This window comes from Oncorhynchus nerka, linkage group LG19, assembly GCF_034236695.1.
Source record: "Oncorhynchus nerka isolate Pitt River linkage group LG19, Oner_Uvic_2.0, whole genome shotgun sequence".
NCBI lineage: Eukaryota > Metazoa > Chordata > Actinopteri > Salmoniformes > Salmonidae > Oncorhynchus > Oncorhynchus nerka.
The window spans coordinates 5,419,612-5,445,346 of NC_088414.1; the positions used below are offsets into that span (position 1 = coordinate 5,419,612).

The 25,735-nt window shown below is 46.0% G+C and overlaps 1 protein-coding gene across 1 annotated transcript in view; it reads left to right on the top strand.

Annotated features, from left to right (window-relative positions):
• The window catches only part of LOC115125723 (breakpoint cluster region protein-like), a 39,385-nt gene extending 15,426 nt beyond the window's left edge, over nucleotides 1–23,959 (top strand). The window contains exons 7-21 of the mRNA XM_065004656.1: nucleotides 484–605; nucleotides 1,298–1,463; nucleotides 1,610–1,729; nucleotides 1,870–1,945; nucleotides 2,704–2,808; nucleotides 3,037–3,111; nucleotides 5,596–5,693; nucleotides 8,071–8,202; nucleotides 15,442–15,501; nucleotides 15,642–15,751; nucleotides 19,975–20,114; nucleotides 20,748–20,882; nucleotides 20,994–21,099; nucleotides 21,294–21,456; nucleotides 21,538–23,959. Of these exons, the coding sequence (XP_064860728.1) occupies nucleotides 484–605; nucleotides 1,298–1,463; nucleotides 1,610–1,729; nucleotides 1,870–1,945; nucleotides 2,704–2,808; nucleotides 3,037–3,111; nucleotides 5,596–5,693; nucleotides 8,071–8,202; nucleotides 15,442–15,501; nucleotides 15,642–15,751; nucleotides 19,975–20,114; nucleotides 20,748–20,882; nucleotides 20,994–21,099; nucleotides 21,294–21,456; nucleotides 21,538–21,627 (1,698 nt within the window). The 3' untranslated portion in view covers nucleotides 21,628–23,959. The remainder of the gene's footprint in view (nucleotides 1–483; nucleotides 606–1,297; nucleotides 1,464–1,609; nucleotides 1,730–1,869; nucleotides 1,946–2,703; nucleotides 2,809–3,036; nucleotides 3,112–5,595; nucleotides 5,694–8,070; nucleotides 8,203–15,441; nucleotides 15,502–15,641; nucleotides 15,752–19,974; nucleotides 20,115–20,747; nucleotides 20,883–20,993; nucleotides 21,100–21,293; nucleotides 21,457–21,537) is intronic.
• The last annotated feature ends 1,776 nt before the right edge of the window (nucleotides 23,960–25,735 follow it).

Here is a 25,735-nt window from a genome sequence, read left to right on the forward strand (position 1 = left end):
ACTATAAAACCATTCATTGTAGGGAGTGCAGTAAAATCTGTGAAATAGTGATGTGTTTTACCTCTTCAGAAATGCAATCTTTATGTCCTCACACGGTCTATAGTAGGTGCTTTGATCAAATTTGTCCTCCTGATATTATGTTTGTACACAGTATGCTTTACTTAGAACACCCACCTCACGTGCTGTAGACCTTTTGTTCCTGTTCTCAAATGTACCCCCTATAGTCCAGGTTAGACAAGGGTGACCTACAGAACAGTGTTCTGACATTGGCCCTCTCCTGATGCTGTTTTATTTTATACCCAGAGCTGTCACTATACAGCTGTGTGGAAAAACAACATCACTGCCCCCTTCTGGTTCATGGTGGCACAACAGGCCACACAGTATCTCAACCAGTGCAGATGAGGACGTTGAGGATATTGATTGATTGGCTGATGTATAGATTTGTTCTGGTGGCTGTTGATGGCTGGTTGTGTGATTCTGTAGAACCGCCAGCTGCTGAAGGACAGCTTCATGGTGGAGCTGGTGGAGGGAGCCAGGAAGCTCCGGCATGTTTTCCTCTTCACCGACCTGCTGCTCTGCGCCAAGCTCAAGAAACAGATCGGAGGGTAAAATACACATCTTTCTGTCTATATTTCACTCTTTTTCCCCCTGTTCTTCTAACATATTCCAGGACATCTATCACAGGACACCCAAATGTACATGCTAGGATTTCATATCTCCATTTCTCCCTCTCTTTCTCTGTCTCTCTCTACCCCCCTCTCTCACTCCTCTCTCCCCCTCTCTTTTTCTCTCTCCCTCTCTTTCTCTGTCTCTCTCTATCCCCCTCTCTCACTCCTCTCTCCCCCTCTTTTTCTCTCTCTCTCTCTTTCTCTGTCTCTCTCTACCCCCTCTCTCACTCCTCTCTCCCCCTCTCTTTTTCTCTCTCTCTCGCTTTCTCTGTCTCTCTCTACCCCCTCTCTCCTCCTCTCTCCCCCTCTCTTTTTCTCTCTCTCTCTTTCTCTGTCTCTCTCTTCTCTCTCTCTCACTCCTCTCTCCCCCTCTCTTTTTCTCTGTCTCTCTCTTTCTCTGTCTCTCTCTACCCCCTCTCTCACTCCTCTCTCCCCCTCTCTCTTTTTTTCTCTCTCTCTCTTTCTCTGTCTCTCTCTACCTCCCTCTCTCACTCCTCTCTCCCCCTCTCTTTTTTCTCTCTCCCTCTCTTTCTCTGTCTCTCTCTACCCCCTCTCTCACTCCTCTCTCCCCCCTCTCTTTTTCTCTCTCTCTCTCTTTCTCTACCTTCTTTGTCCCTTCCTCTCGGCAGGAAGAGTCAGCAGTATGATTCCAAGTGGTACATCCCTCTGTCAGACCTGACCTTCCAGAACGCAGATGAGTCAGAGCCTCTGCACATCCCCCAGGTGCCTGACGAGGAGCTGGACGCAATGAAGGTCAAGATCTCTCACATCAAGAGTGAGATCCAGAGAGAGAAGGTATTTCACATACAGTGTTAATGCACACACACACACACACACACACACACACACACACACACACACACACACACACACACACTAATCAGTAAAAATGTAGTTGACAGGTCTTTTGCAAATGTGTTGTCTTTGTCTGTGACCTCCAGAGAGCCAACAAAGGGTCAAAGGTGATTGAACGGTTGAGGAAGAAGCTGTCGGAGCAGGAGTCTCTTCTGCTGCTCACCTCCCCCGGTATGGCCCTCCGAGTACACAACAGGAACGGCAAGGTGAGCCCCCTTTCTTCCTCGTTATCATCGTCAACACCAAAGGATCATCACCATCAGCCCTCTTCAGCGTTACAACCACACCATCATCTTTAATAGGCTGTATGTAAGTGCATGGTATGTAAGTGTGTGCTGTGTTTCAGGGTTACACGTTCCTGATGTCATCCGACTACGAGCGGGCCGAGTGGAAGGAGACGATCCGGGAACAGCAGAAGAGATGTAGGTGTCCCTCAGCATTCGACTGTTACTGAACTTGCTCTTCACTCTGTAAGCAATAGGTGTTTTGAGTAAGATTAGATGAAGACGATCGACAACAATGTGACCTGTATTCCATGGTGTTTTGAGTAAGATTAGATGAAGACGATCGACAACAATGTGACCTGTATTCCATGGTGTTTTGAGTAAGATTAGATGAAGACGATCGACAACAATGTGACCTGTATTCCATGGTGTTTTGAGTAAGATTAGATGAAGAAGATCGACAACAATGTGACCTGTATTCCATGGTGTTTTGAGTAAGATTAGATGAAGACGATCGACAACAATGTGACCTGTATTCCATGGTGTTTTGAGTAAGATTAGATGAAGACGATCGACAACAATGTGACCTGTATTCCATGGTGTTTTGAGTAAGATTAGATGAAGAAGATCGACAACAATGTGACCTGTATTCCATGGTGTTTTGAGTAAGATTAGATGAAGAAGATCGACAACAATGTGACCTGTATTCCATGGTGTTTTGAGTAAGATTAGATGAAGACGATCGACAACAATGTGACCTGTATTCCATGGTGTTTTGAGTAAGATTAGATGAAGAAGTTCGACAACAATGTGACCTGTATTCCATGGTGTGTCGACTTTCTTGATGCATTGAAACAACTCATATTTGCTCACATGCAGCGTTACCTCCCATACTGTACTGTGTGGGTGACTGACCCCTGACCCTTGAGCCTGTGGTTGTATGGCCCCTCTCCCAGGCTTCAAGAGCTTCTCCCTGACCTCCATGGAGCTACAGATGTTGACCAACTCCTGTGTGAAGTTGCAGACTGTCCACCACATCCCGCTCACCATCAACAAAGAAGGTCAAGGTACCAGATGTTCCTCAATGTTCTGCTCTGAGGTTTTTCTGTCAGATGCATCAACTGAAACATTCTCCACATAGGAACAAAACAGACGTTATAACAGTTTGGTTGGTCTGTTTTTAGTTTAGTTTTCTAGCGTAAAGAGAATAGAGCTATATGGCGTTCTTTATGGTTTCATTCCCCATTCCAATGCGAACCTTCATCTCTCTCTTCCTTGTGTTTTTCCAGAAGATGAATCGCCTGGCCTCCATGGATTCCTGAATGTAATCGTCCACTCTGCCTCGGGCCTCAAACAGAGCCTGAGTGAGTGTCCCTCCTCCTCGGAAGGGCCTTCATAGTGTACAGGAGTCATAACAAAGGCCTTAGCCTGTGTTCCAAATGGCACCATATTCCCTTCATAGGGCACTACTTTTGACCAGGGCACTATAGGGAATAGGGTGCCATTTGGGACGACACCCCTTACTTACTCTAAGCTTACTGGAGCTACCGCTGTTCTGTAGCACAGGCATAAACATTAAACACACCGGTTCTGGTAAACGTCATAGAATTTGATCGAGGTTACCGATAGCACAGAAGTTTAAACATATGTTCAACATATATGTAATGTGTTAGTGCGTTGTTCACAGAGACCACTCCTAGTGCTAGTCATTTTGGGCTAGGATGCCAATGTGTTCTATTTCATTCTGTGGGGTATCGTCACAGAGACCACTCCTAGTGCTAGTCATTTTGGGCTAGGATGCCAATGTGTTCTATTTCATTCTGTGGGGTATCGTCACAGAGACCACTCCTAGTGCTAGTCATTTTGGGCTAGGATGCCAATGTGTTCTATTTCATTCTGTGGGGTATCGTCATAGAGACCACTCCTAGTGCTAGTCATTTTGGGCTAGGATGCCAATGTGTTCTATTTCATTCTGTGGGGTATCGTCATAGAGACCACTCCTAGTGCTAGTCTTTTTGGGCTAGGATGCCAATGTGTTCTATTTCATTCTGTGGGGTATCGTCATAGAGACCACTCCTAGTGCTAGTCTTTTTGGGCTAGGATGCCAATGTGTTCTATTTCATTCTGTGGGGTATCGTCATAGAGACCACTCCTAGTGCTAGTCTTTTTGGGCTAGGATGCCAATGTGTTCTATTTCATTCTGTGGGGTATCGTCATAGAGACCACTCCTAGTGCTAGTCTATTTTTTTGGGCTAGGATGCCAATGTGTTCTATTTCATTCTGTGGGGTATCGTCATAGAGACCACTCCTAGTGCTAGTCTTTTTGGGCTAGGATGCCAATGTGTTCTATTTCATTCTGTGGGGTATCGTCATAGAGACCACTCCTAGTGCTAGTCTTTTTGGGCTAGGATGCCAATGTGTTCTATTTCATTCTGTGGGGTATCGTCATAGAGACCACTCCTAGTGCTAGTCTTTTTGGGCTAGGATGCCAATGTGTTCTATTTCATTCTGTGGGGTATCGTCATAGAGACCACTCCTAGTGCTAGTCTTTTTGGGCTAGGATGCCAATGTGTTCTATTTCATTCTGTGGGGTATCGTCATAGAGACCACTCCTAGTGCTAGTCATTTTGGGCTAGGATGCCAATGTGTTCTATTTCATTCTGTGGGGGGTATCGTCATAGAGACCACTCCTAGTGCTAGTCTTTTTGGGCTAGGATGCCAATGTGTTCTATTTCATTCTGTGGGGTATCGTCATAGAGACCACTCCTAGTGCTAGTCTTTTTGGGCTAGGATGCCAATGTGTTCTATTTCATTCTGTGGGGTATCGTCATAGAGACCACTCCTAGTGCTAGTCTTTTTGGGCTAGGATGCCAATGTGTTCTATTTCATTCTGTGGGGTATCGTCATAGAGACCACTCCTAGTGCTAGTCTTTTTGGGCTAGGATGCCAATGTGTTCTATTTCATTCTGTAGGGGTATCTGTCTTTTGGGCTAGGATGCCAATGTGTTCTATTTCATTCATAGAGACCACTCCTAGTGCTAGTCTTTTGGGCTAGGATGCCAGTGTGTTCTATTTCATTCTGTGGGGTATCGTCATAGAGACCACTCCTAGTGCTAGTCTTTTTGGGCTAGGATGCCAATGTGTTCTATTTCATTCTGTGGGGTATCGTCATAGAGACCACTCCTAGTGCTAGTCTTTTTGGGCTAGGATGCCAATGTGTTCTATTTCATTCTGTGGGGTATCGTCATAGAGACCACTCCTAGTGCTAGTCTTTTTGGGCTAGGATGCCAATGTGTTATATTTCATTCTGTGGGGTATCGTCATAGAGACCACTCCTAGTGCTAGTCTTTTTGGGCTAGGATGCCAATGTGTTCTATTTCATTCTGTGGGGTATCGTCATAGAGACCACTCCTAGTGCTAGTCTTTTTGGGCTAGGATGCCAATGTGTTCTATTTCATTCTGTGGGGTATCGTCATAGAGACCACTCCTAGTGCTAGTCTTTTTGGGCTAGGATGCCAATGTGTTCTATTTCATTCTGTGGGGTATCGTCATAGAGACCACTCCTAGTGCTAGTCTTTTTGGGCTAGGATGCCAATGTGTTCTATTTCATTCTGTGGGGTTTCGTCATAGAGACCACTCCTAGTGCTAGTCTTTTTGGGCTAGGATGCCAATGTGTTCTATTTCATTCTGTGGGGTATCGTCATAGAGACCACTCCTAGTGCTAGTCTTTTTGGGCTAGGATGCCAATGTGTTCTATTTCATTCTGTGGGGTATCGTCATAGAGACCACTCCTAGTGCTAGTCTTTTTGGGCGAATCTAACTGTGACTGTCTCCTCTTCTCCTCTCAGATCTGTACTGCACGTTAGAGGTGGACTCCTTTGGCTACTTTGCGAACAAAGCCAAGACGCGGGTGTATCGGTACACCACAGAGCCCAAATGGAACGAGGTAGGAACTTCTACTGTTATTACCCGACATATGTACAGCATCGGCATTTCTTTTTTTACTGCCAAGGCCGCGACATCTGGTGTTGTGGCGTAAGTGTCTTAATGAAAGCCTGTATGGCCTCTTCAGTAAGGAGAAGGAGGTAACAGCAGAGAGCCCAACTGGAGCAGATGTTTCGCATCCAGGCACACACACACACACACACACACACACAGTCAGATCTGAACACCGCGAGCACAAAGTGCTGAGCTGTGTGAACGCGCACAACAGCTTTGAGACATAATCAGCGAATGTGTTCATCTGCAGCAGGAATGTTCCACCAGGCTCCAGGAACTGCTGCTGCCTCTGCTGCTCAATCCATTTGCTCGGTAAAGTGGAAATAGTGTTCGCTAATGAGGAGCTTCTGATGATGACTCGCGTCTGTGGAAATGTTCGCTGCGACCTGTGGAAACCATATGCAAGGTGTTCTTTCACGTAATTACCGGGGAATCTCCATCAGCGGTCCATTCTGCTGTTCACAATGCGTTAACATCTACAGCACTGCTAACATATACAGACCAACACTATAGAGTATCTCTTGGAAGAGACTTTCATGCCAAATACTTAACTACCAATGTAAAGAAAAACGGCATCTCTGCTTCTGCCTGCCCCTTTATTAGTCCCACATGAGGTGGGTCTCATCTTCACCTGTCCTGAAACCCCTCATTCTTTACATTGGTCCTTTGAGAAAGGACCGTAAAGCCTCTTCAGACTATGTGGTTTTGGTGTGCAGATAGGCGTTTTCTCTCACTCTCTTTCTCTCTCGCTCGCTCGTTTTTCTCCCTCTCTCTCGATCTCTTGCTACTCTTTCTTTTTCTCTCTCTCGCTACTCTTTATCACGTTTCAGGTAAGACCCAAATGCAGACCGTATCAAAGTAACAATGTTTTTTTACAGCAACAGGGGCAGGCAGGGTCAGGGTAAGGTCAGGCAGGGGTCGTTATCCAGAGTAATGGGGCAAAGGTACAGGACGGCAGGCAGACTCAGGGTCAGGTCAGGCAGAGGTCGTTATCCAGAGTAGTGGGGAAAGGTACAGGACGGCAGGCAGACTCAGGGTCAGGGTCAGGCAGAGGTCGTTATCCAGAGTAGTGGGGCCAAGGTACAGGACGGCAGGCAGACTCAGGGTCAGGGTCAGGCAGAGGTCGTTATCCAGAGTAGTGGGGGAAAGGTACAGGACGGCAGGCAGACTCAGGGTCAGGGTAAGGTCAGGCAGAGGTCGTTATCCAGAGTAGTGGGGGAAAGGTACAGGACGGCAGGCAGACTCAGGGTCAGGTCAGGCAGAGGTCGTTATCCAGAGTAGTGGGGCAAAGGTACAGGACGGCAGGCAGACTCAGGGTCAGGTCAGGCAGAGGTCGTTATCCAGAGTAGTGGGGCAAAGGTACAGGACGGCAGGCAGACTCAGGGTCAGGGTAAGGTCAGGCAGAGGTCGTTATCCAGAGTAATGGGGCCACGGTACAGGACGGCAGGCAGACTCAGGGTAAGGGTAAGGTCAGGCAGAGGTCGTTATCCAGAGTAGTGGGGCCAAGGTACAGGACGGCAGGCAGACTCAGGGTAAGGTCAGGCAGAGGTCGTTATCCAGAGTAGTGGGGGAAAGGTACAGGATGGCAGGCAGACTCAGGGTCAGGTCAGGCAGAGGTCGTTATCCAGAGTAGTGGGGCCAAGGTACAGGATGGCAGGCAGACTCAGGGTAAGGTCAGGCAGGGGTCGATAATCCAGAGTAGTGGGGCCAAGGTACAGGACGGCAGGCAGACTCAGGGTCAGGTCAGGCAGAGGTCGTTATCCAGAGTAGTGGGGCAAAGGTACAGGACGGCAGGCAGACTCAGGGTAAGGTCAGGCAGAGGTCGTTATCCAGAGTAGTGGGGCCAAGGTACAGGACGGCAGGCAGACTCAGGGTCAGGTCAGGCAGAGGTCGTTATCCAGAGTAGTGGGGGAAAGGTACAGGACGGCAGGCAGACTCAGGGTCAGGTCAGGCAGAGGTCGTTATCCAGAGTAGTGGGGCAAAGGTACAGGACGGCAGGCAGACTCAGGGTCAGGTCAGGCAGAAAAGGTCAAAACCGGGAAAAGCAGGAACAATCAAGAGACAGGAACAGAGGGAAAAACGCTGGTAGGTTGTGACGAAACAAAACAAATTGGCAACAGACAAACAGAGGACACAGGTATAAATACACAGGGGATAATGGGGAAGATGAGCGACACTTGGAGGGGGGTGGAGACAATCACAAAGACAGGTGAAACAGATCAGGGCGTGACACATTCTCTCTCTCCCCTCTCTCTCTCTCTCTCTCTTCCCTCTCTTTCTCTCTCTCTCTCTTCCCTCTCTTTCTCTCTCTCTCTGTACTCCAGGAGTTTGAGATAGACCTGGAGGGCTCTCAGACCCTGAGGCTGTTGTGTTATGAGAAGAGCTACAACAAGACCAAGCAGATCAAAGAGGACGGAGACAGCACCGACCGCATCATCGGCAAAGGACAGATCCCGGTACGTCTCTGAGCCAACGTAACGCTGTAACGTCACCATGGCGACATAGCCAGATAACAGTTATGGTTGTGCCAGTGTGGTGTGATTGCTGTCTGAATGTCCTAGATGCGGACTGGACACTGTAACGTCACCATGGCGACATAGCCAGATAACAGTTATGGTTGTGCCAGTGTGGTGTGATTGCTGTCTGAATGTCCTAGATGCGGACTGGACACTGTAACGTCACCATGGCGACATAGCCAGATAACAGTTATGGTTGTGCCAGTGTGGTGTGATTGCTGTCTGAATGTCCTAGATGCGGACTGGACACTGCTGAGTGCTGTGCTGATTCGCTTAATGAATTAGCTTATGATGTGAGTGGTAGGATAGACTGTCTACAGTGACTCGATGTGTTTTAAATTCATTTAAAATAGACTTATCTTACATGGTAAAATGTCAGTAACCCATCCGGACCCTGTTTGAATCAGGGTCCATAATTCATGTGTTCAACCTGACCTGGTAACCCTGTCACTCCCGCTGAGGCTCTCTCACTTTCAATAGTAAATGTATGTGGGTTTTGAGGGATGGAGTACTGTATAGGGGGCCCACTGGTATGGGCTTTGTGTACATAGCCCGTTTTGTTTCAAGGAAAGGCAGGTAGCCTTGGTTAGTGTTTCAGAGCCATGGGGCCTCTGCTTTGATCTGGTCTACTCCTGGGGGGATTTACTGTTCCCTGTTCCCCTCCCCCACTTGGCCAGCTGTGTGTGTGTGTGTGTGCGTGTGCGTGTGTGTTGTGTGTGTTGTGCGTGTGTGTGTGAGTGTGTGAGTGTGTGTTGTGTGAGTGTGTGTGTGTGTGTGTGTGTGTGTGTGTGTGTGTGTGTGTGTGTGAGAGAGAAAACCTTTCGGTATTCAGTGGTGTCCAATAACAAACATACGTTTACAGGACCGGACCTGGGGCTTGTAGGGGAAGTTGACACGTTTACCGGACCTGGGGCTTGTAGGGGAAGTTGACACGTTTACCGGACCTGGGGCTTGTAGGGGGAAGTTGACACGTTTACCGGACCTGGGGCTTGTAGGGGAAGTTGACACGTTTAGTGGGGGACCTGGGGCTTGTAGGGGAAGTTGACACGTTTACCGGACCTGGGGCTTGTAGGGGAAGTTGACAGGCGTTTACCGGACCTGGGGCTTGTAGGGGGAAGTTGACACGTTTACCGGACCTGGGGCTTGTAGGGGAAGTTGACACGTTTACCGGACCTGGGGCTTGTAGGGGGAAGTTGACACGTTTACCGGACCTGGGGCTTGTAGGGGAAGTTGACACGTTTACCGGACCTGGGGCTTGTAGGGGAAGTTGACACGTTTAGTGGGGCCGGACCTGGGGCTTGTAGGGGAAGTTGACACGTTTACGGACCTGGGGCTTGTAAACAAACGGACCTGGGGCTTGTAGGGGAATGACACGTTTGCGGACCTGGGGCTTGTGGTTGCACGTTTACCGGACCTGGGGCTTGTAGGGGGAAGTTGACACGTTTGCCGGACCTGGGGCTTGTAGGGGAAGTTGACACGTTTACGGACCACAGAATTGACACGTTTACCGGACCTGGGGCTTGTACATGCGTTTACCGGACCTGGGGCTTGTACAGTTGACACGTTTACCGGACCTGGGGCTTGTAGGGGAAGTTGACACATCTGGTTGTGTGGCGCCGGGCTCTCTCCTCCTGGGATCTATGTGCTTTGTTCCTCAGTAGTCTTACATCTGGTTGTGTGGCGCCTGGCTCTCTCCTCCTGGGATCTATGTGCCGTGTTCCTCAGTAGTCTTACATCTGGTTGTGTGGCGCCTGACTCTCTCCTCCTGGGATCTATGTGCTGTGTTCCTCAGTAGTCTTACATCTGGTTGTGTGGCGCTGGACTCTCTCCTCCTCGGGTCTATGTGCTGTGTTCCTCAGTAGTCTTACATCTGGTTGTGTGGCGCCTGGCTCTCTCCTCCTGGGATCTATGTGCTGTGTTCCTCAGTAGTCTTACATCTGGTTCACACAGAAACACACACAGCGGGACGCCGTGTTGCCCAAGCTGAGCGGCTTTAGTATGAAAGTCCCAACAGATGATTTAGTTATTCATTTAACCTTTATTTTGACACGCCCTGGATGCACATCAATACACACTATTCAGATAAACTTTTCATCCAAACACGCGAAGTGGGCATGTTGGTACACTGGGCTCAGCCAATGGAGGTAGGGGGGGGGGGCGTGTCAAGGTGGAGTCAATGGAGAACAGAGGGGAGGAGACAGAGAGGCGCAGAGGGAGGGGCTTGTCATCCTGAAATGCAAATCCACACCTGTGTGTATGAGAACGTACTTTAGCTCCTGACACACACACACACACACACTCCTCAGAGCGAGCGATTCAGGTGTGTGTTGGGCGAAACAGAGCTTTCCCTGGACCACTGGAGATCATTGTGGACGGGGCTGAGTTTGGCTACACACTGGGACTGGACGCAGAGAGACTGGGACACACACCATGCTGAGGCTACGGCTGAGTTAGGCTACACACTGGGACTGGGCGCAGAGAGACTGGGACACACACCATGCTGAGGCTACGGCTGAGTTAGGCTACACTGGGACTGGACGCAGAGAGACTGGGACACACACCATGCTGAGGCTACGGCTGAGTTAGGCTACACACTGGGACTGGACGCAGAGAGACTGGGACACACACCATGCTGAGGCTACGGCTGAGTTTGGCTACACACTGGGACTTACGCAGAGAGACTGGGACACACACCATGCTGAGGCTACGGCTGAGTTAGGCTACACACTGGGACTGGACGCAGAGAGACTGGGACACACACCATGCTGAGGCTACGGCTGAGTTAGGCTACACACTGGGACTGGACGCAGAGAGACTGGGACACACACCATGCTGAGGCTACGGCTGAGTTAGGCTACACACTGGGACTGGGGGACCATGCTGAGATGTTGGGCACACACCATGACCAGAGAGACTGGACACCATGCTGGCTACGGCTGAGTTAGGCTACACACTGGGACTGGACGCAGAGAGACTGGGACACACACCATGCTGAGGCTACGGCTGAGTTAGGCTACACACTGGGACTGGACGCAGAGAGACTGGGACACACACCATGCTGAGGCTACGGCTGAGTTAGGCTACACACTGGGACTGGACGCAGAGAGACTGGGACACACACCATGCTGAGGCTACGGCTGAGTTAGGCTACACACTGGGACTGGACGCAGAGAGACTGGGACACACACCATGCTGAGGCTACGGCTGAGTTAGGCTACACACTGGGACTGGACGCAGAGAGACTGGGACACACACCATGCTGAGGCTACGGCTGAGTTAGGCTACACACTGGGACTGGACGCAGAGAGACTGGGACACACACCATGCTGAGGCTACGGCTGAGTTAGGCTACACACTGAGACTGGACGCAGAGAGACTGGGACACACACCATGCTGAGGCTACGGCTCTACTGGCAGAGGAGCAGTAGAGGAAACAAGGAGAAGAGGAGGAGGGAAGAAGAAGAAGAAGAAGGGCAGTCTGGGCCTGACAGGAGCGTCTACCACCAACTCCCTGAATCTACAGAACTTGCACACTAGACTTTCACAGTCTTTGTCAGTCTCTCGACACAGAAAGCCATGACAGGTGAAGTAGCTGAGGACAGAGGAGATGGGATGTAAGGCCAGCACTCTGTTGGCCAGACACTGCAGCAGGGTCAGTGTGGAGGGCAGTAGGGAGAGGGGAAAGGAGGTCCCCGGCCTGGGGCGAAGGGAGAAGTATACGCAGTGCACCGCTGAGAGGCACAGTAACCCCCCCCCCCCCTGTACAATGAGTAATGTCCAATGGTTTGACAGAAACAAATCATGTACGGGGAGGGGAACGGGCAACTGTGTGTTTGCTTTTGTTGTCCTCGTTCCAGCGACAAACAGCCCATGTTAGCCGTACTTTAGGCTTGCGCAGTGACATGCTGATCGCCTCTGGCTCGACCCCGTACAGGCAAGGATTCCTTGTCCTTAGGTTTGCGCAGTGACATGCTGATCGCCTCTGGCTCGACCCCGTACAGGCAAGGATTCCTTGTCCTTAGGTTTGCGCAGTGACATGCTGATCGCCTCTGGCTCGACCCCGTACAGGCAAGGATTCCTTGTCCTTTGACCTTTTGGATGTGATCATGCGTGTTTTCCTCTGTTGAACTGATACGGACCGAAAGAGGGACCTTCTCTGTACCCTACCGGTGTACTCTTACTGTACTGGCCCAGGAGATTGAAATGATTCAATTAAGTGCTGGGTTAATGATCCAGCGTTGCATGTGATCAGATGGAGCTTAGCCAAGATGGGGTTGAGGGAAAAAGGTACACGATGAACTGTGGGTGGGTGTGGTACGGTGTGCCCGGCAGGATCTGTTTCTCTGTTTGTCCAGAGTGGACAGGAGGACAGTTAGCTGACTAATGCAGGAGATGCTAGGGGCCAGATTGACCAACTGAAACCTGAGGTTGCACTTGATAACACGTTATAACGCCACTGTGTGAAGAAAATTATAAACAATTGGTGTATTCAGTCCTAGGGAAGACGTCAGCTGAAAGGTCTTGTTTATGCGTCTTGGTGTCTGTGTGTATTGGTATTTATGAGTCTTGGTGTCTGTGTGTATTGGTGTTTATGAGTCTTGGTGTCTGTGTGTATTGGTATTTATGAGTCTTGGTGTCTGTGTGTATTGGTATTTATGAGTCTTGGTGTCTGTGTGTATTGGTGTATGTGTGTATTGGTGTTTATGAGTCTTGGTGTCTGTGTGTATTGGTGTCTGTGTGTATTGGTATTTATGAGTCTTGGTGTCTGTGTGTATTGGTGTCTGTGTGTATTGGTGTCTGTGTGTATTGGTATTTATGAGTCTTGGTGTCTGTGTGTATTGGTGTCTGTGTGTATTGGTGTTTATGAGTCTTGGTGTCTGTGTGTATTGGTGTTTATGAGTCTTGGTGTCTGTGTGTATTGGTGTCTGTGTGTATTGGTGTTTATGAGTCTTGGTGTCTGTGTGTATTGGTGTCTGTGTGTATTGGTATTTATGAGTCTTGGTGTCTGTGTGTATTGGTATTTCTGAGTCTTGGTGTCTGTGTGTATTGGTATTTATGAGTCTTGGTGTCTGTGTGTAGTGGTGTCTGTGTGTATTGGTGTTTATGAGTCTTGGTGTATGTGTGTATTGGTGTCTGTGTGTATTGGTGTCTGTGTGTAGTGGTGTTTATGAGTCTCGGTGTCTGTGTGTAGTGGTGTTTATGAGTCTTGGTGTCTGTGTGTAGTGGTGTCTGTGTGTAGTGGTATTTATGAGTCTCGGTGTCTGTGTGTAGTGGTGTTTATGAGTCTTGGTGTCTGTGTGTAGTGGTGTCTGTGTGTAGTGGTATTTATGAGTCTTGGTGTCTGTGTGTAGTGGTGTTTATGAGTCTTGGTGTCTGTGTGTATTGGTGTCTGTGTGTATTGGTATTTATGAGTCTTGGTGTCTGTGTAGTGGTGTTTATGAGTCTTGGTGTCTGTGTGTAGTGATATCTGTGTGTATTGGTGTCTGTGTGTATTGGTATTTATGAGTCTTGGTGTCTGTGTGTAGTGATGTCTGTGTGTATTGGTGTCTGTGTGTATTGGTGTTTATGAGTCTTGGTGTCTGTGTGTATTGGTGTCTGTGTTTAGTGGTGTCTGTGTGTATTGGTGTTTATGAGTCTTGGTGTCTGTGTGTAGTGGTGTCTGTGTGTAGTGGTGAATGTGTGTAGTGGTGTCTGTGTGTAGTGGTGTCTGTGTGTAGTGGTATTTATGAGTCTTGGTGTCTGTGTGTAGTGATGTCTGTGTGTAGTGGTGTCTGTGTGTAGTGGTGTTTATTAGTCTTGGTGGCTGTGTGTAGTGGTGTCTGTGTGTAGTGGTGTCTGTGTGTAGTGGTATTTATGAGTCTTGGTGTCTGTGTGTATTGGTGTCTGTGTGTATTGGTGTTTATGAGTCTTGGTGTCTGTGTGTATTGGTGTTTATGAGTCTTGGTGTCTGTGTGTATTGGTGTCTGTGTGTATTGGTGTTTATGAGTCTTGGTGTCTGTGTGTATTGGTGTTTATGAGTCTTGGTGTCTGTGTATTGGTGTCTGTGTGTAGTGGTGTTTATGAGTCTTGGTGTCTGTGTGTAGTGGTGTTTATGAGTCTTGGTGTCTGTGTGTAGTGGTGTTTATGAGTCTTGGTGTCTGTGTGTATTGGTGTCTGTGTGTAGTGGAGTCTGTGTGTAGTGGTGTCTGTGTGTAGTGGTGTCTGTGTGTAGTGGTGTCTGTGTGTATGGGTATTTATGAGTCTTGGTGTCTGTGTGTAGTGGTGTCTGTGTGTAGTGGTGTCTGTGTGTAGTGGTGTTTATGAGTCTTGGTGTCTGTGTGTATTGGTGTTTATGAGTCTTGGTGTCTGTGTGTATTGGTGTCTGTGTGTATTGGTGTTTATGAGTCTTGGTGTCTGTGTGTATTGGTGTTTATGAGTCTTGGTGTCTGTGTATTGGTGTCTGTGTGTAGTGGTGTTTATGAGTCTTGGTGTCTGTTTGTAGTGGTGTTTATGAGTCTTGGTGTCTGTGTGTAGTGGTGTTTATGAGTCTTGGTGTCTGTGTGTATTGGTGTCTGTGTGTAGTGGAGTCTGTGTGTAGTGGTGTCTGTGTGTAGTGGTGTCTGTGTGTAGTGGTGTCTGTGTGTATGGGTATTTATGAGTCTTGGTGTCTGTGTGTAGTGGTGTCTGTGTGTAGTGGTGTCTGTGTGTAGTGGTGTTTATGAGTCTTGGTGTCTGTGTGTATTGGTGTTTATGAGTCTTGGTGTCTGTGTGTATTGGTGTCTGTGTGTATTGGTGTTTATGAGTCATGGTGTCTGTGTGTAGTGGTGTTTATGAGTCTTGGTGTCTGTGTGTATTGGTGTTTATGAGTCTTGGTGTCTGTGTGTAGTGGTGTCTGTGTGTAGTGGTGTCTGTGTGTAGTGGTGTCTGTGTGTAGTGGTGTCTGTGTGTAGTGGTGTCTGTGTAGTGGTGTTTATGAGTCTTGGTGTCTGTGTGTAGTGGTGTCTGTGTGTAGTGGTGTTTATGAGTCTTGGTGTCTGTGTGTAGTGGTGTTTATGAGTCTTGGTGTCTGTGTGTAGTGGTGTTTATGAGTCTTGATGTCTGTGTGTAGTGGTGTCTGTGTGTAGTGGTGTCTGTGTGTAGTGGTGTCTGTGTGTAGTGGTGGACTAACCGATGATCTACTTCTGGCTTTGCTCCATCCAGCTGGATCCGCAGACGCTCCAAGGCAAAGACTGGCAGAGGACGCTTATCCCCATGAACGGGGTGAGTGTGTCAGCCCCGTTAAACGGAGGAGTCTGTGTTTGTGCCATGTGATCCTTTAAATGTGTGCTTCTTGTCATACTTAGCCATCTCTTGTCAGTGTAAACGGCTTTAGACTGTCATTTAATCTCTCTCGGCTCCAGATCGAGGTGAAGCTCTCTATGAAGTTCACCAGCCGGGAGTTCAGTCTGAAGAGGATGCCGTCACGGAAACCCATGGGCGTGTTCGGAATCAAGATCTCCACGGTGACCAAGTGAGTTCAATAGTACCCTCATATAGATATACCCTGGGAACACACTCCCTGGCCATCTATACGGTAACCATGGAGAAAGCCTGCCGTAAGTGAGTTCAATAGTACCCTCATATAGATATACCCTGGGAACACACTCCCTGGCCATCTATACGGTAACCATGGAGAAAGCCTGCCGTAAGTGAGTTCAATAGTACCCTCATATAGATATACCCTGGGAACACACTCCTTGGCCATCTTTACAGTAACCATGGAGTAAGCCTGCCGTAACACAGCTGGCGAACGCAAGGGACCCAAGTGAATGGCACAGCCTGATCTAAGAGAACCAGAGAATCTCTCTGAAAGGAGGAGGGAGAGGGGAGGGGGGGGGACAGATGGACAGGACTCCATGTTGAGATTGTAAGCCTCTCATCCCAGATAATCCAAACTACATTTCCGTGTCACTATTCACTCCCCCGGGTACAAGCCCTGGGCTACAAGACCCGTTCCCCTTCTCCTTTAGTCTACGAAGAGAACACAAACGTTGTTTCTGGTGTACAGCTGGCAAAGCTTCCGTCAAGCCACTGATTAGAGTGGCCTCTGTCTGCGTCCCAAATGGCACCTCCTCCTTATACAGTGTACTACTATTGACCTGGTCAAAGGAGAGAGACTGTGATTTTAGGGAAGGTAAATGTTATTGACAAGATGTCAACTCACACAGTCTCCCATAGATGGGAAAAAAAAAACGATTTTCCTACTTGCATTTCTACTTGTGGACACTGCTCTGAGGTTGTCAACAGAGAATAAAGAGAGGGAGAAGGGTCAATAGGGACCATGAAAGAGGGGGTGAAGGGACGGTCAGATAGAGTGCCATACGTAGTTAAACAGTAAAGGGCAGTTGAGGCATAGCAGCTGGGTCTGGTCTACTTAGTTCATTGACTTCCATTGAAACAGAAACAATTAGGGAGTGGGATATCTCTCTTCCTCTTCCGTCTCTGGTTGAGGCCAGGCTTGTGGCCAATGTTGGTGAGTGACGCTAATTGGATTGCTGGTAACGAGCGGACTAATAAGGTTTAACAGCAGAACCAATTAAGGCTGTAGAGACAACAGGCCCCCAATAACACCAACAGAGAACCACCACCATCACTACTGGACCTAACAACTACACAGTCACACAAGGCTGCCTGCCAGCTCAACCTGCTCATTTGTAGTACATGAAGCCACAACAAAACACACAGTGGTAATTGTGTATTTTGTATCCATAATAATTAACGAACATGATAAAGTACACAGCCGATGTGTTTATATTTTGGGTTCACAGCCTACAATAATGCAGCGAGAGCCAGCAGTACAGTACAGTACAGTACAGGACACACGTTATTGTCAGTGGGAATATACAGTACCAGTCAAAAGTTTGGACACACCTACTCATTCAAGAGTTTTTCTTTATTTGTACTATTTTCTACATTGTAGAATAATAGTGAAGACATCAAAACTATGAAATAACACATATGGAATCATGTAGTAACCAAAAAAGTGTTAAACAAATAAAATATAGATTAGATTTTAGATTCTTCACCCTTTCTTTGCCTTGATGACAGCTTTGCACACTCTTGGCATTCTCTCAACCAGCTTCACCTGGATTGCTTTTCCAACAGTCTTGAAGGAGTTCCCGCATATGCTGAGCACTTGTTGGCTGCTTTTCCTTCACTTTGCGGTACAACTCATCCTAAACCCTCTCAATTTGGTTGAGGTCAGGTGATTGTGGAGGCCAGGTCATCTGATTCAGCACTCCATCACTCTCCTTCTTGATAGCCCTTACACAGCCTGGAGGTATGTTGGGTCATTGTCCTGTTGAAAAACAAACCAGATGGGATGGCGTATCGCTGCAGAATGCTGTGGTAGCCATGCTGGTTAAGTGTGCCTTGAATCCTAAATAAATCACTGACAGTGTCACCAGCAAAGTACCCCCACGCCATCACATCTCCTCCTCCATGCTTCACGGTGGGAACCACACATGCGGAGATCATCCGTTCACCTACTCAACGTCTCACAAAGACGCAGCGGTTGGAACCAGAAATCTCTCATTTGGACTCATCAGATCAAAGGACAGATTTCCACCAGTCTAATGTCCATTGCTCGTGTTTCTTTGCCCAAACAAGACTCTTCTTATTATTGGTGTCCTTTAGTAATGGTTTCTTTGCAGCAAATCGACCATGAAGGCCTGATTCACACAGTCTCCTCTGAACAGTTGATGTTCAGATGTGTCTGTTACTTGAACTCTGTGAAGCATTTATTTGGGCTCCAATCTGAGGTGCAGTTAACTCTAATGAACCTATCCTCTGCAGCAGAGGTAACTCTGGGTCTTCCTTTCCTGTGGTGGTCCTCATGAGAGCCAGTTTCATCATAGCGCTTGATGGTTTTTGCGACTGCACTTGAAGAAACTTTCAAAGTTCTTGAAATGTTCCGAATTAACTGACCTTCATGTCTTAAAGTAATGATAGACTCTAATTTCTCTTTGCTTATTTGAGCTGTTTTTGCCATAATATGGACTTGGTCTTTTACCAAATAGGGCTATATTCTGTATTTTTTTATTTCACTTTTATTTAACCAGGTAGGCTAGTTGAGAACAAGTTCTCATTTGCAACTGCGACCTGGCCAAGATAAAGCATAGCAGTGTGAACAGACAACACAGAGTTACACATGGAGTAAACAATTAACAAGTCAATAACACAGTAGGAAAAAAAGAGAGTCTATATACATTTTGTGCAAAAGGCATGAGGAGGTAGACGAATAATTACAATTTTGCAGATTAACACTGGAGTGATAAATGATCAGATGGTCATGTACAGGTAGAGATATTGGTGTGCAAAAGAGCAGAAAAGTAAATAAATAAAAACAGTATGGGGATGAGGTAGGTAAAAATGGGTGGGCTATTTACCGATAGACTATGTACAGCTGCAGCGATCGGTTAGCTGCTCAGATAGCAGATGTTTGAAGTTGGTGAGGGAGATAAGAGTCTCCAACTTCAGCCATTTTTGCAATTCGTTCCAGTCACAGGCAGCAGAGAACTGGAACGAAAGGCGGCCAAATGAGGTGTTGGCTTTAGGGATGATCAGTGAGATACACCTTCTGGAGCGCGTGCTACGGGTGGGTGTTGCCATCGTGACCAGTGAACTGAGATAAGGCGGAGCTTTACCTAGCATGGACTTCTAGATGACCTGGAGCCAGTGGGTCTGGCGACGAATATGTAGCGAGGGCCAGCCGACTAGAGCATACAGGTCGCAGTGGTGGGTGGTATAAGGTGCTTTAGTAACAAAACGGATGGCACTGTGATAAACTGCATCCAGTTTGCTGAGTAGAGTATTGGAAGCTATTTTGTAGATGACATCGCCGAAGTCGAGGATCGGTAGGATAGTCAGTTTTACTAGGGTAAGTTCGGCGGCGTGAGTGAAGGAGGCTTTGTTGCGGAATAGAAAGCCGATTCTAGATTTGATTTTAGATCGGAGATGTTTGATATGAGTCTGGAAGGAGAGTTTACAGTCTAGCCAGACACCTAGGAACTTATAGATGTCCACATATTCTAGGTCGGAACCATCCAGGGTGGTGATGCTAGTCGGGCGTGCGGGTGCAGGCAGCGAACGGTTGAAAAGCATGCATTTGGTTTTACTAGCGTTTAAGAGCAGTTGGAGGCCGCGGAAGGAGTGTTGTATGGCATTGAAGCTTGTTTGGAGGTTAGATAGCACAGTGTCCAAGGATACCACCCCTACCTTGTCACAACACAACTGATTGGCTCAAATGCATTAACTTTTAACAAGGCACACCTATTCATTGAAATGTATTCCAGGTGACTTCCTCATGAAGCTGGTTGAGAGAATGCCAAGAGTGTGCAAAGCTGTCATCAAGGCAAACGTGGCTACTTTGAAGAATCTCAATTGTTTAACACTTTTTTTGGTTACTACATGTTTCCATATGTGCTATTTCATCGTTTTGATGTCTTCACTATTAGAAAATAGTCAAAATAAAGACAAACCCTGGAATGAGTAGATGTCAACTTTTTACTGGTACTGTATGTTGTTATTGTGTTAATAATTGCACACACATTTTTGGATACGAACACAGTTAAAGATGCAATTTGTGTGCAACCTATGCATCCACCAGAAAAACTCTTTGGTGTGTGTGTGTGTCATTGTGTATGTATCCCCATGCCCTCTGGTATGCCATTCCTTAATTGTGTGTTTCCCCAGACGGGAGCACTCCAAGGTGCCCTACATCGTCAGACAGTGTCTGGAGGAGATTGAGCGGAGGGGGATGGAGGAAGTGGGCATCTACCGAGTCTCAGGGGTGGCTACAGACATCCAGGCCCTGAAGGCTGCCTTTGACACCAGTGAGTACCAACACCTTACTTTCCCCTGACGCTCCCTCTCAGTGGAGCCCTGGATGTGAGAATAGGCTACAGTATAGCATTCTCTGTGGACGTTCTGTAGCTTGGTGGAGCCAACCTTGATACGTGAAGCGAGATAGAACAATGACTGCAGTCGTCTGTCTGGTTCCATCAGACTAGCCTCTGTGCACTCCCATGTAAATTCAAGTCTGTTGGACTGACTACTATAAAAGCCATGTGTCCTACCCTGCTGTCTCCCCTCAGGTGAACCTCTGATTATGCCGCTGGGTTTTTGGGAATCATGGGTACATTTTCTGGTTTTGCAACGACAACAAAAAGACTAAAAGAGTTTGTGCTTAACCCAGTTTTCTTTCTTCATTTAGACTTACTAATTCCTATGTGTGGGTGAGCTTGCGCGTCTGTGCATTTGTGTGAGTACGTGTGTGTGTGTGTGTGTGGTGATTTCTCTGATTACGACATATACAGCTTGCTTTGGGGAGCATGTTGTGTCCTCGGCCTATCTGCCAACGAACTGAGGCGCAGTGTGATTTTAGTGAATGGCAGAAATGACCGCGGCTATCTGTCTCCCTGCTCCGCTGTTGCCATGGCTACACGTTCTGCCCGTCTTTCCCACAGACAACAAAGACGTGTCTGTGATGATGAGTGAGATGGATGTGAACGCCATCGCCGGGACTCTGAAGCTGTACTTCAGAGAGCTGCCAGAACCCCTCTTCACCGATGACCTGTACCCCAACTTCGCAGGAGGCATTGGTTAGTCACATGGCTTTGACCGGGCCAACAGCCACATCTACCATTATCATATTATCGTGGTATAACTCAGCACTCAGGTTAATGTGTGACTGTCGGTCTCTCTTTCTGCAGCCCTGTCTGACAGCGTTGCCAAAGAGAGCTGCATGCTGAATCTACTGTTGTCGCTGCCAGAGCCCAACCTGGTCACGTTCCTTTTCCTGCTGGATCACATGAAGAGGTACACACACACAGACACACAGACGTCGAGCTACACTTAGACAAACGCAGGCATTTAGAGACAAGCCGATCCCAAGCAGGCAAGCAGATGCTCAACTCCTTATGTGTTTGAGTAACAGAGGGATTGTTATGTCCTTTCACGTGGTGTGTTACCACGAGCCACCATTCACCCTCGGGTCTCTGCCCGCTCCCCAGGGTGGCTGACAAGGAGAGCATCAACAAGATGTCCCTCCACAACCTGGCCACGGTGTTTGGCCCCACCCTGCTGCGTCCTGCAGAGAAGGACAGCATGATCCCCACCAACCCCACGCAGCCTATCAGCATGGGAGACAGCTGGTCCCTGGAGGTCATGTCACAGGTAGTCTGTCTCTCTCTCTCTCTCTCCCCATCCCTCTTCTTTGGTATTATTGTCCCTCTCACTGCCCGTCTGTCCCCCCAGGTCCAGGTGTTGCTGTACTTCCTCCAGCTGGAGACCATCCCCACGCCGGACAGTAAGCGTCAGAGCATCCTCTTCTCCACCGAAGTGTAGAGGGTTCCACAGGGAGAACCCGAGTCTACAGTACAGTATAGAGTGAGTGAGAATGGCCCTAGCTGGACTGGACTGCAGCAGGAGATTTCTTCGCCGTTGATTCTGGACACATCCTGCAGAGGGCGCCACCACCCCCTCCGAGAACAAGAGGTTGACACCAGTACCCCACATCTGATGATGATAATGCATTATTACATCACACCCAATAGCCAGTGTGACTCTCTGTGCCTCTCTGACGCAACATATTCTTCTCTCCTCCTCGCTCTGTCTTTTCGCTCTCATGTCAAAGCTCCACAGCTTGTGTACGGTGTCTGGAATGAATGCCACTACTGGACATGCCCGCTGTAACCACAAAGGAAACACTTCAATTTGATACCGATACGCATGTAGGGGAAAAGAGTGTCCCAGGTTAGTTTAGAGGTTTTTTGGGTATCGGCTCCTGCTTGGTAAGCAGAGAAACAGCTATTGTGTAACTTATGACAGATTCTGTGATTTCTCATCACACTTTTGGGCTTCTCCACTTTAAGTTATTGTTGCGGAAGGTCATTCTCACTTCTTCTCGATTTAGTTTGAAGACTTATACAGGCAGAGCAGAAATCCAATGCTTTTGTTGTTTTCGTTTTGTACTGTATGCCTCTTCAGAAATAGCCAGATTGTGATGGACATCACATACACAGTATATTTGTTTTTGGACAATTATGAAGGCAAGAGCCTGCGCTGCGTTTTGTTTAGCCATCTCAAATGTTTGATTCATTTCTTAATCCACCGCTGGAGAGATTCAATCCGTATATTTTACACGTGATACACTGGGACCACAATGCTAAGGTTACGTTGAAAAGGAACCATCTGGGTCCTCTGAAGAGGTTCTGATAGGTTACGTTGAAAAGGAACCATCTGGGTCCTCTGAAGAGGTTCTGATAGGAACATCCAGGATCACCACACAGTTGTCCTAGGAATCCAGACACACACACACACACACACACGAAAAGGAACCATCTGGGTCCTCTGAAGAGGTTCTGATAGGTTACGTTGAAAAGGAACCATCTGGGTCCTCTGAAGAGGTTCTGAGAGGAACATCCAGAACTGCCAGGATCACCACAAAGTTGTCCCAGGAATCCAGAACACACACACACACACACACACACACACACACACACACACACTCACACACACACACACACACACACACACACACACACACACACACAGTGTATACAAGGTAAACAAGCCTTGGACAAACACAGAGAGAAAGAAAAGGAACAGTTGACAGAAACGGGTGATCTTTCTATAGATTATAAAAGGACAGTTTGGACCATAAAGCAATTCTATCTAGTTGTGTTGTTTGTGTCTCAAGTAGTCCTTATTTTAAATATCCGGGAAGCAATATATTTTCTAACATAGGATTTTGTCTGCGTTCATATCTTTGGTCCGGAGATGTCATAGGAGATCTAGCAAAAATAATCTGTTGTTTGGCTTTCTTTCTTTTTTTAACACAATTGTATTTACAGATAAATTATTTACATAATCGTAAAGCTGTCATTTTTGTATGTTACTTATTTTAACAGTGTAATAATCATAATAATAAGCATAATTTATTTTGGGGGTGGGGGCCAGATACAACATCTCTTTGTTCCGATTTGATGAAGAAAGTGGTATAGGTTTCAGCCTTGAGTCCTGGGGTGATGGAAGATCATATCCCGCCTATGTAACCAGGATGTAGCCTTGTTGTGGGAAAAACTGCAGTTTTGTCCAGCCTTTTGTTAGCCATTTATCCATCATGAAGGTAACACTCCCTCTATGATTTTGAATGCTGCTGTGGAAATGTCACAGTTTAACCTTCCCGATGATTGTCCTAGTCCACCACCACCGGCCCTGAAATCTGGCTGTGTTACTGAAGTAGTAAACAAAACGATACATTTAGTAGTATACAGTACACACAATAACGTGTTTCCTCTTGTCAACTGTCTCAGTGGTCTTGTAAAAGTAATTATCATGTAAATGAAGGTAATTTGCCTATTTTCAAAAGGGTTGTTTTGATTTGCGGGCCCTCTACATTTTTGTCTAAAGTGAACCATTCTATTGCTTTTATGAAAGAATACTTGTTTATCCTATTCTCACCAATATTTTGGTGGGTGTTTGGACAGCTGTCTTAAACCGTCCCCTACACCCCTCCCCCATTGTCTGCCTGATAGTAACCCACAAAAGGGACCTGGAAAAGAAAATGCTCTTCAGAAGAAAAAAAGAGAGAAGATTATATTAGTAGGGTTTTAATTTCAGTACCTTGATTTAACATGCAGATTATATTAGTAGGGTTTTAATTTCAGTACCTTGATTTAACATGCAGATTATATTAGTAGGGTTTTAATTTCAGATTATATTGAGGGTTTTAACATGCACCTTGATTTATATTAGTAGGGTTTTAATTTCAGTACCTTGATTTAACATGCAGATTATATTAGTAGGGTTTTAATTTCAGTACCTTGATTTAACATGCAGATTATATTAGTAGGGTTTTAATTTCAGTACCTTGATTTAACATGCAGATTATATTAGTAGGGTTTTAATTTCAGTACCTTGATTTAACATGCAGATTATATTAGTAGGGTTTTAATTTCAGTACCTTGATTTAACATGCAGATTATATTAGTAGGGTTTTAATTTCAGTACCTTGATTTAACATGCAGATTATATTAGTAGGGTTTTAATTTCAGTACCTTGATTTAACATGCAGATTATATTAGTAGGGTTTTAATTTCAGTACCTTGATTTAACATGCAGATTATATTAGTAGGGTTTTAATTTCAGTACCTTGATTTAACATGCAGATTATATTAGTAGGGATTATTTTAGGGTTTTTTCAGTACCTTGATTTAACATGCAGATTATATTAGTAGGGTTTTAATTTCAGTACCTTGATTTAACATGCAGATTATATTAGTAGGGTTTTAATTTCAGTACCTTGATTTAACATGCAGATTATATTAGTAGGGTTTTAATTTCAGTACCTTGATTTAACATGCAGATTATATTAGTAGGGTTTTAATTTCAGTACCTTGATTTAACATGCAGATTATATTAGTAGGGTTTTAATTTCAGTACCTTGATTTAACATGCAGATTATATTAGTAGGGTTTTAATTTCAGTACCTTGATTTAACATGCAGATTATATTAGTAGGGTTTTAATTTCAGTACCTTGATTTAACATGCAGATTATATTAGTAGGGTTTTAATTTCAGTACCTTGATTTAACCAGATTATATTGATTTAACATGCAGATTATATTAGTAGGGTTTTAATTTCAGTACCTTGATTTAACATGCAGATTATATTAGTAGGGTTTTAATTTCAGTACCTTGATTTAACATGCAGATTATATTAGTAGGGTTTTAATTTCAGTACCTTGATTTAACATGCAGATTATATTAGTAGGGTTTTAATTTCAGTACCTTGATTTAACATGCAGATTATATTAGTAGGGTTTTAATTTCAGTACCTTGATTTAACATGCAGATTATATTAGTAGGGTTTTAATTTCAGTACCTTGATTTAACATGCAGATTATATTAGTAGGGTTTTAATTTCAGTACCTTGATTTAACATGCAGATTATATTAGTAGGGTTTTAATTTCAGTACCTTGATTTAACATGCAGATTATATTAGTAGGGTTTTAATTTCAGTACCTTGATTTAACATGCAGATTATATTAGTAGGGTTTTAATTTCAGTACCTTGATTTAACATGCAGATTATATTAGTAGGGTTTTAATTTCAGTACCTTGATTTAACATGCAGATTATATTAGTAGGGTTTTAATTTCAGTACCTTGATTTAACATGCAGATTATATTAGTAGGGTTTTAATTTCAGTACCTTGATTTAACATGCAGATTATATTAGTAGGGTTTTAATTTCAGTACCTTGATTTAACATGCAGATTATATTAGTAGGGTTTTAATTTCAGTACCTTGATTTAACATGCAGATTATATTAGTAGGGTTTTAATTTCAGTACCTTGATTTAACATGCAGATTATATTAGTAGGGTTTTAATTTCAGTACCTTGATTTAACATGCAGATTATATTAGTAGGGTTTTAATTTCAGTACCTT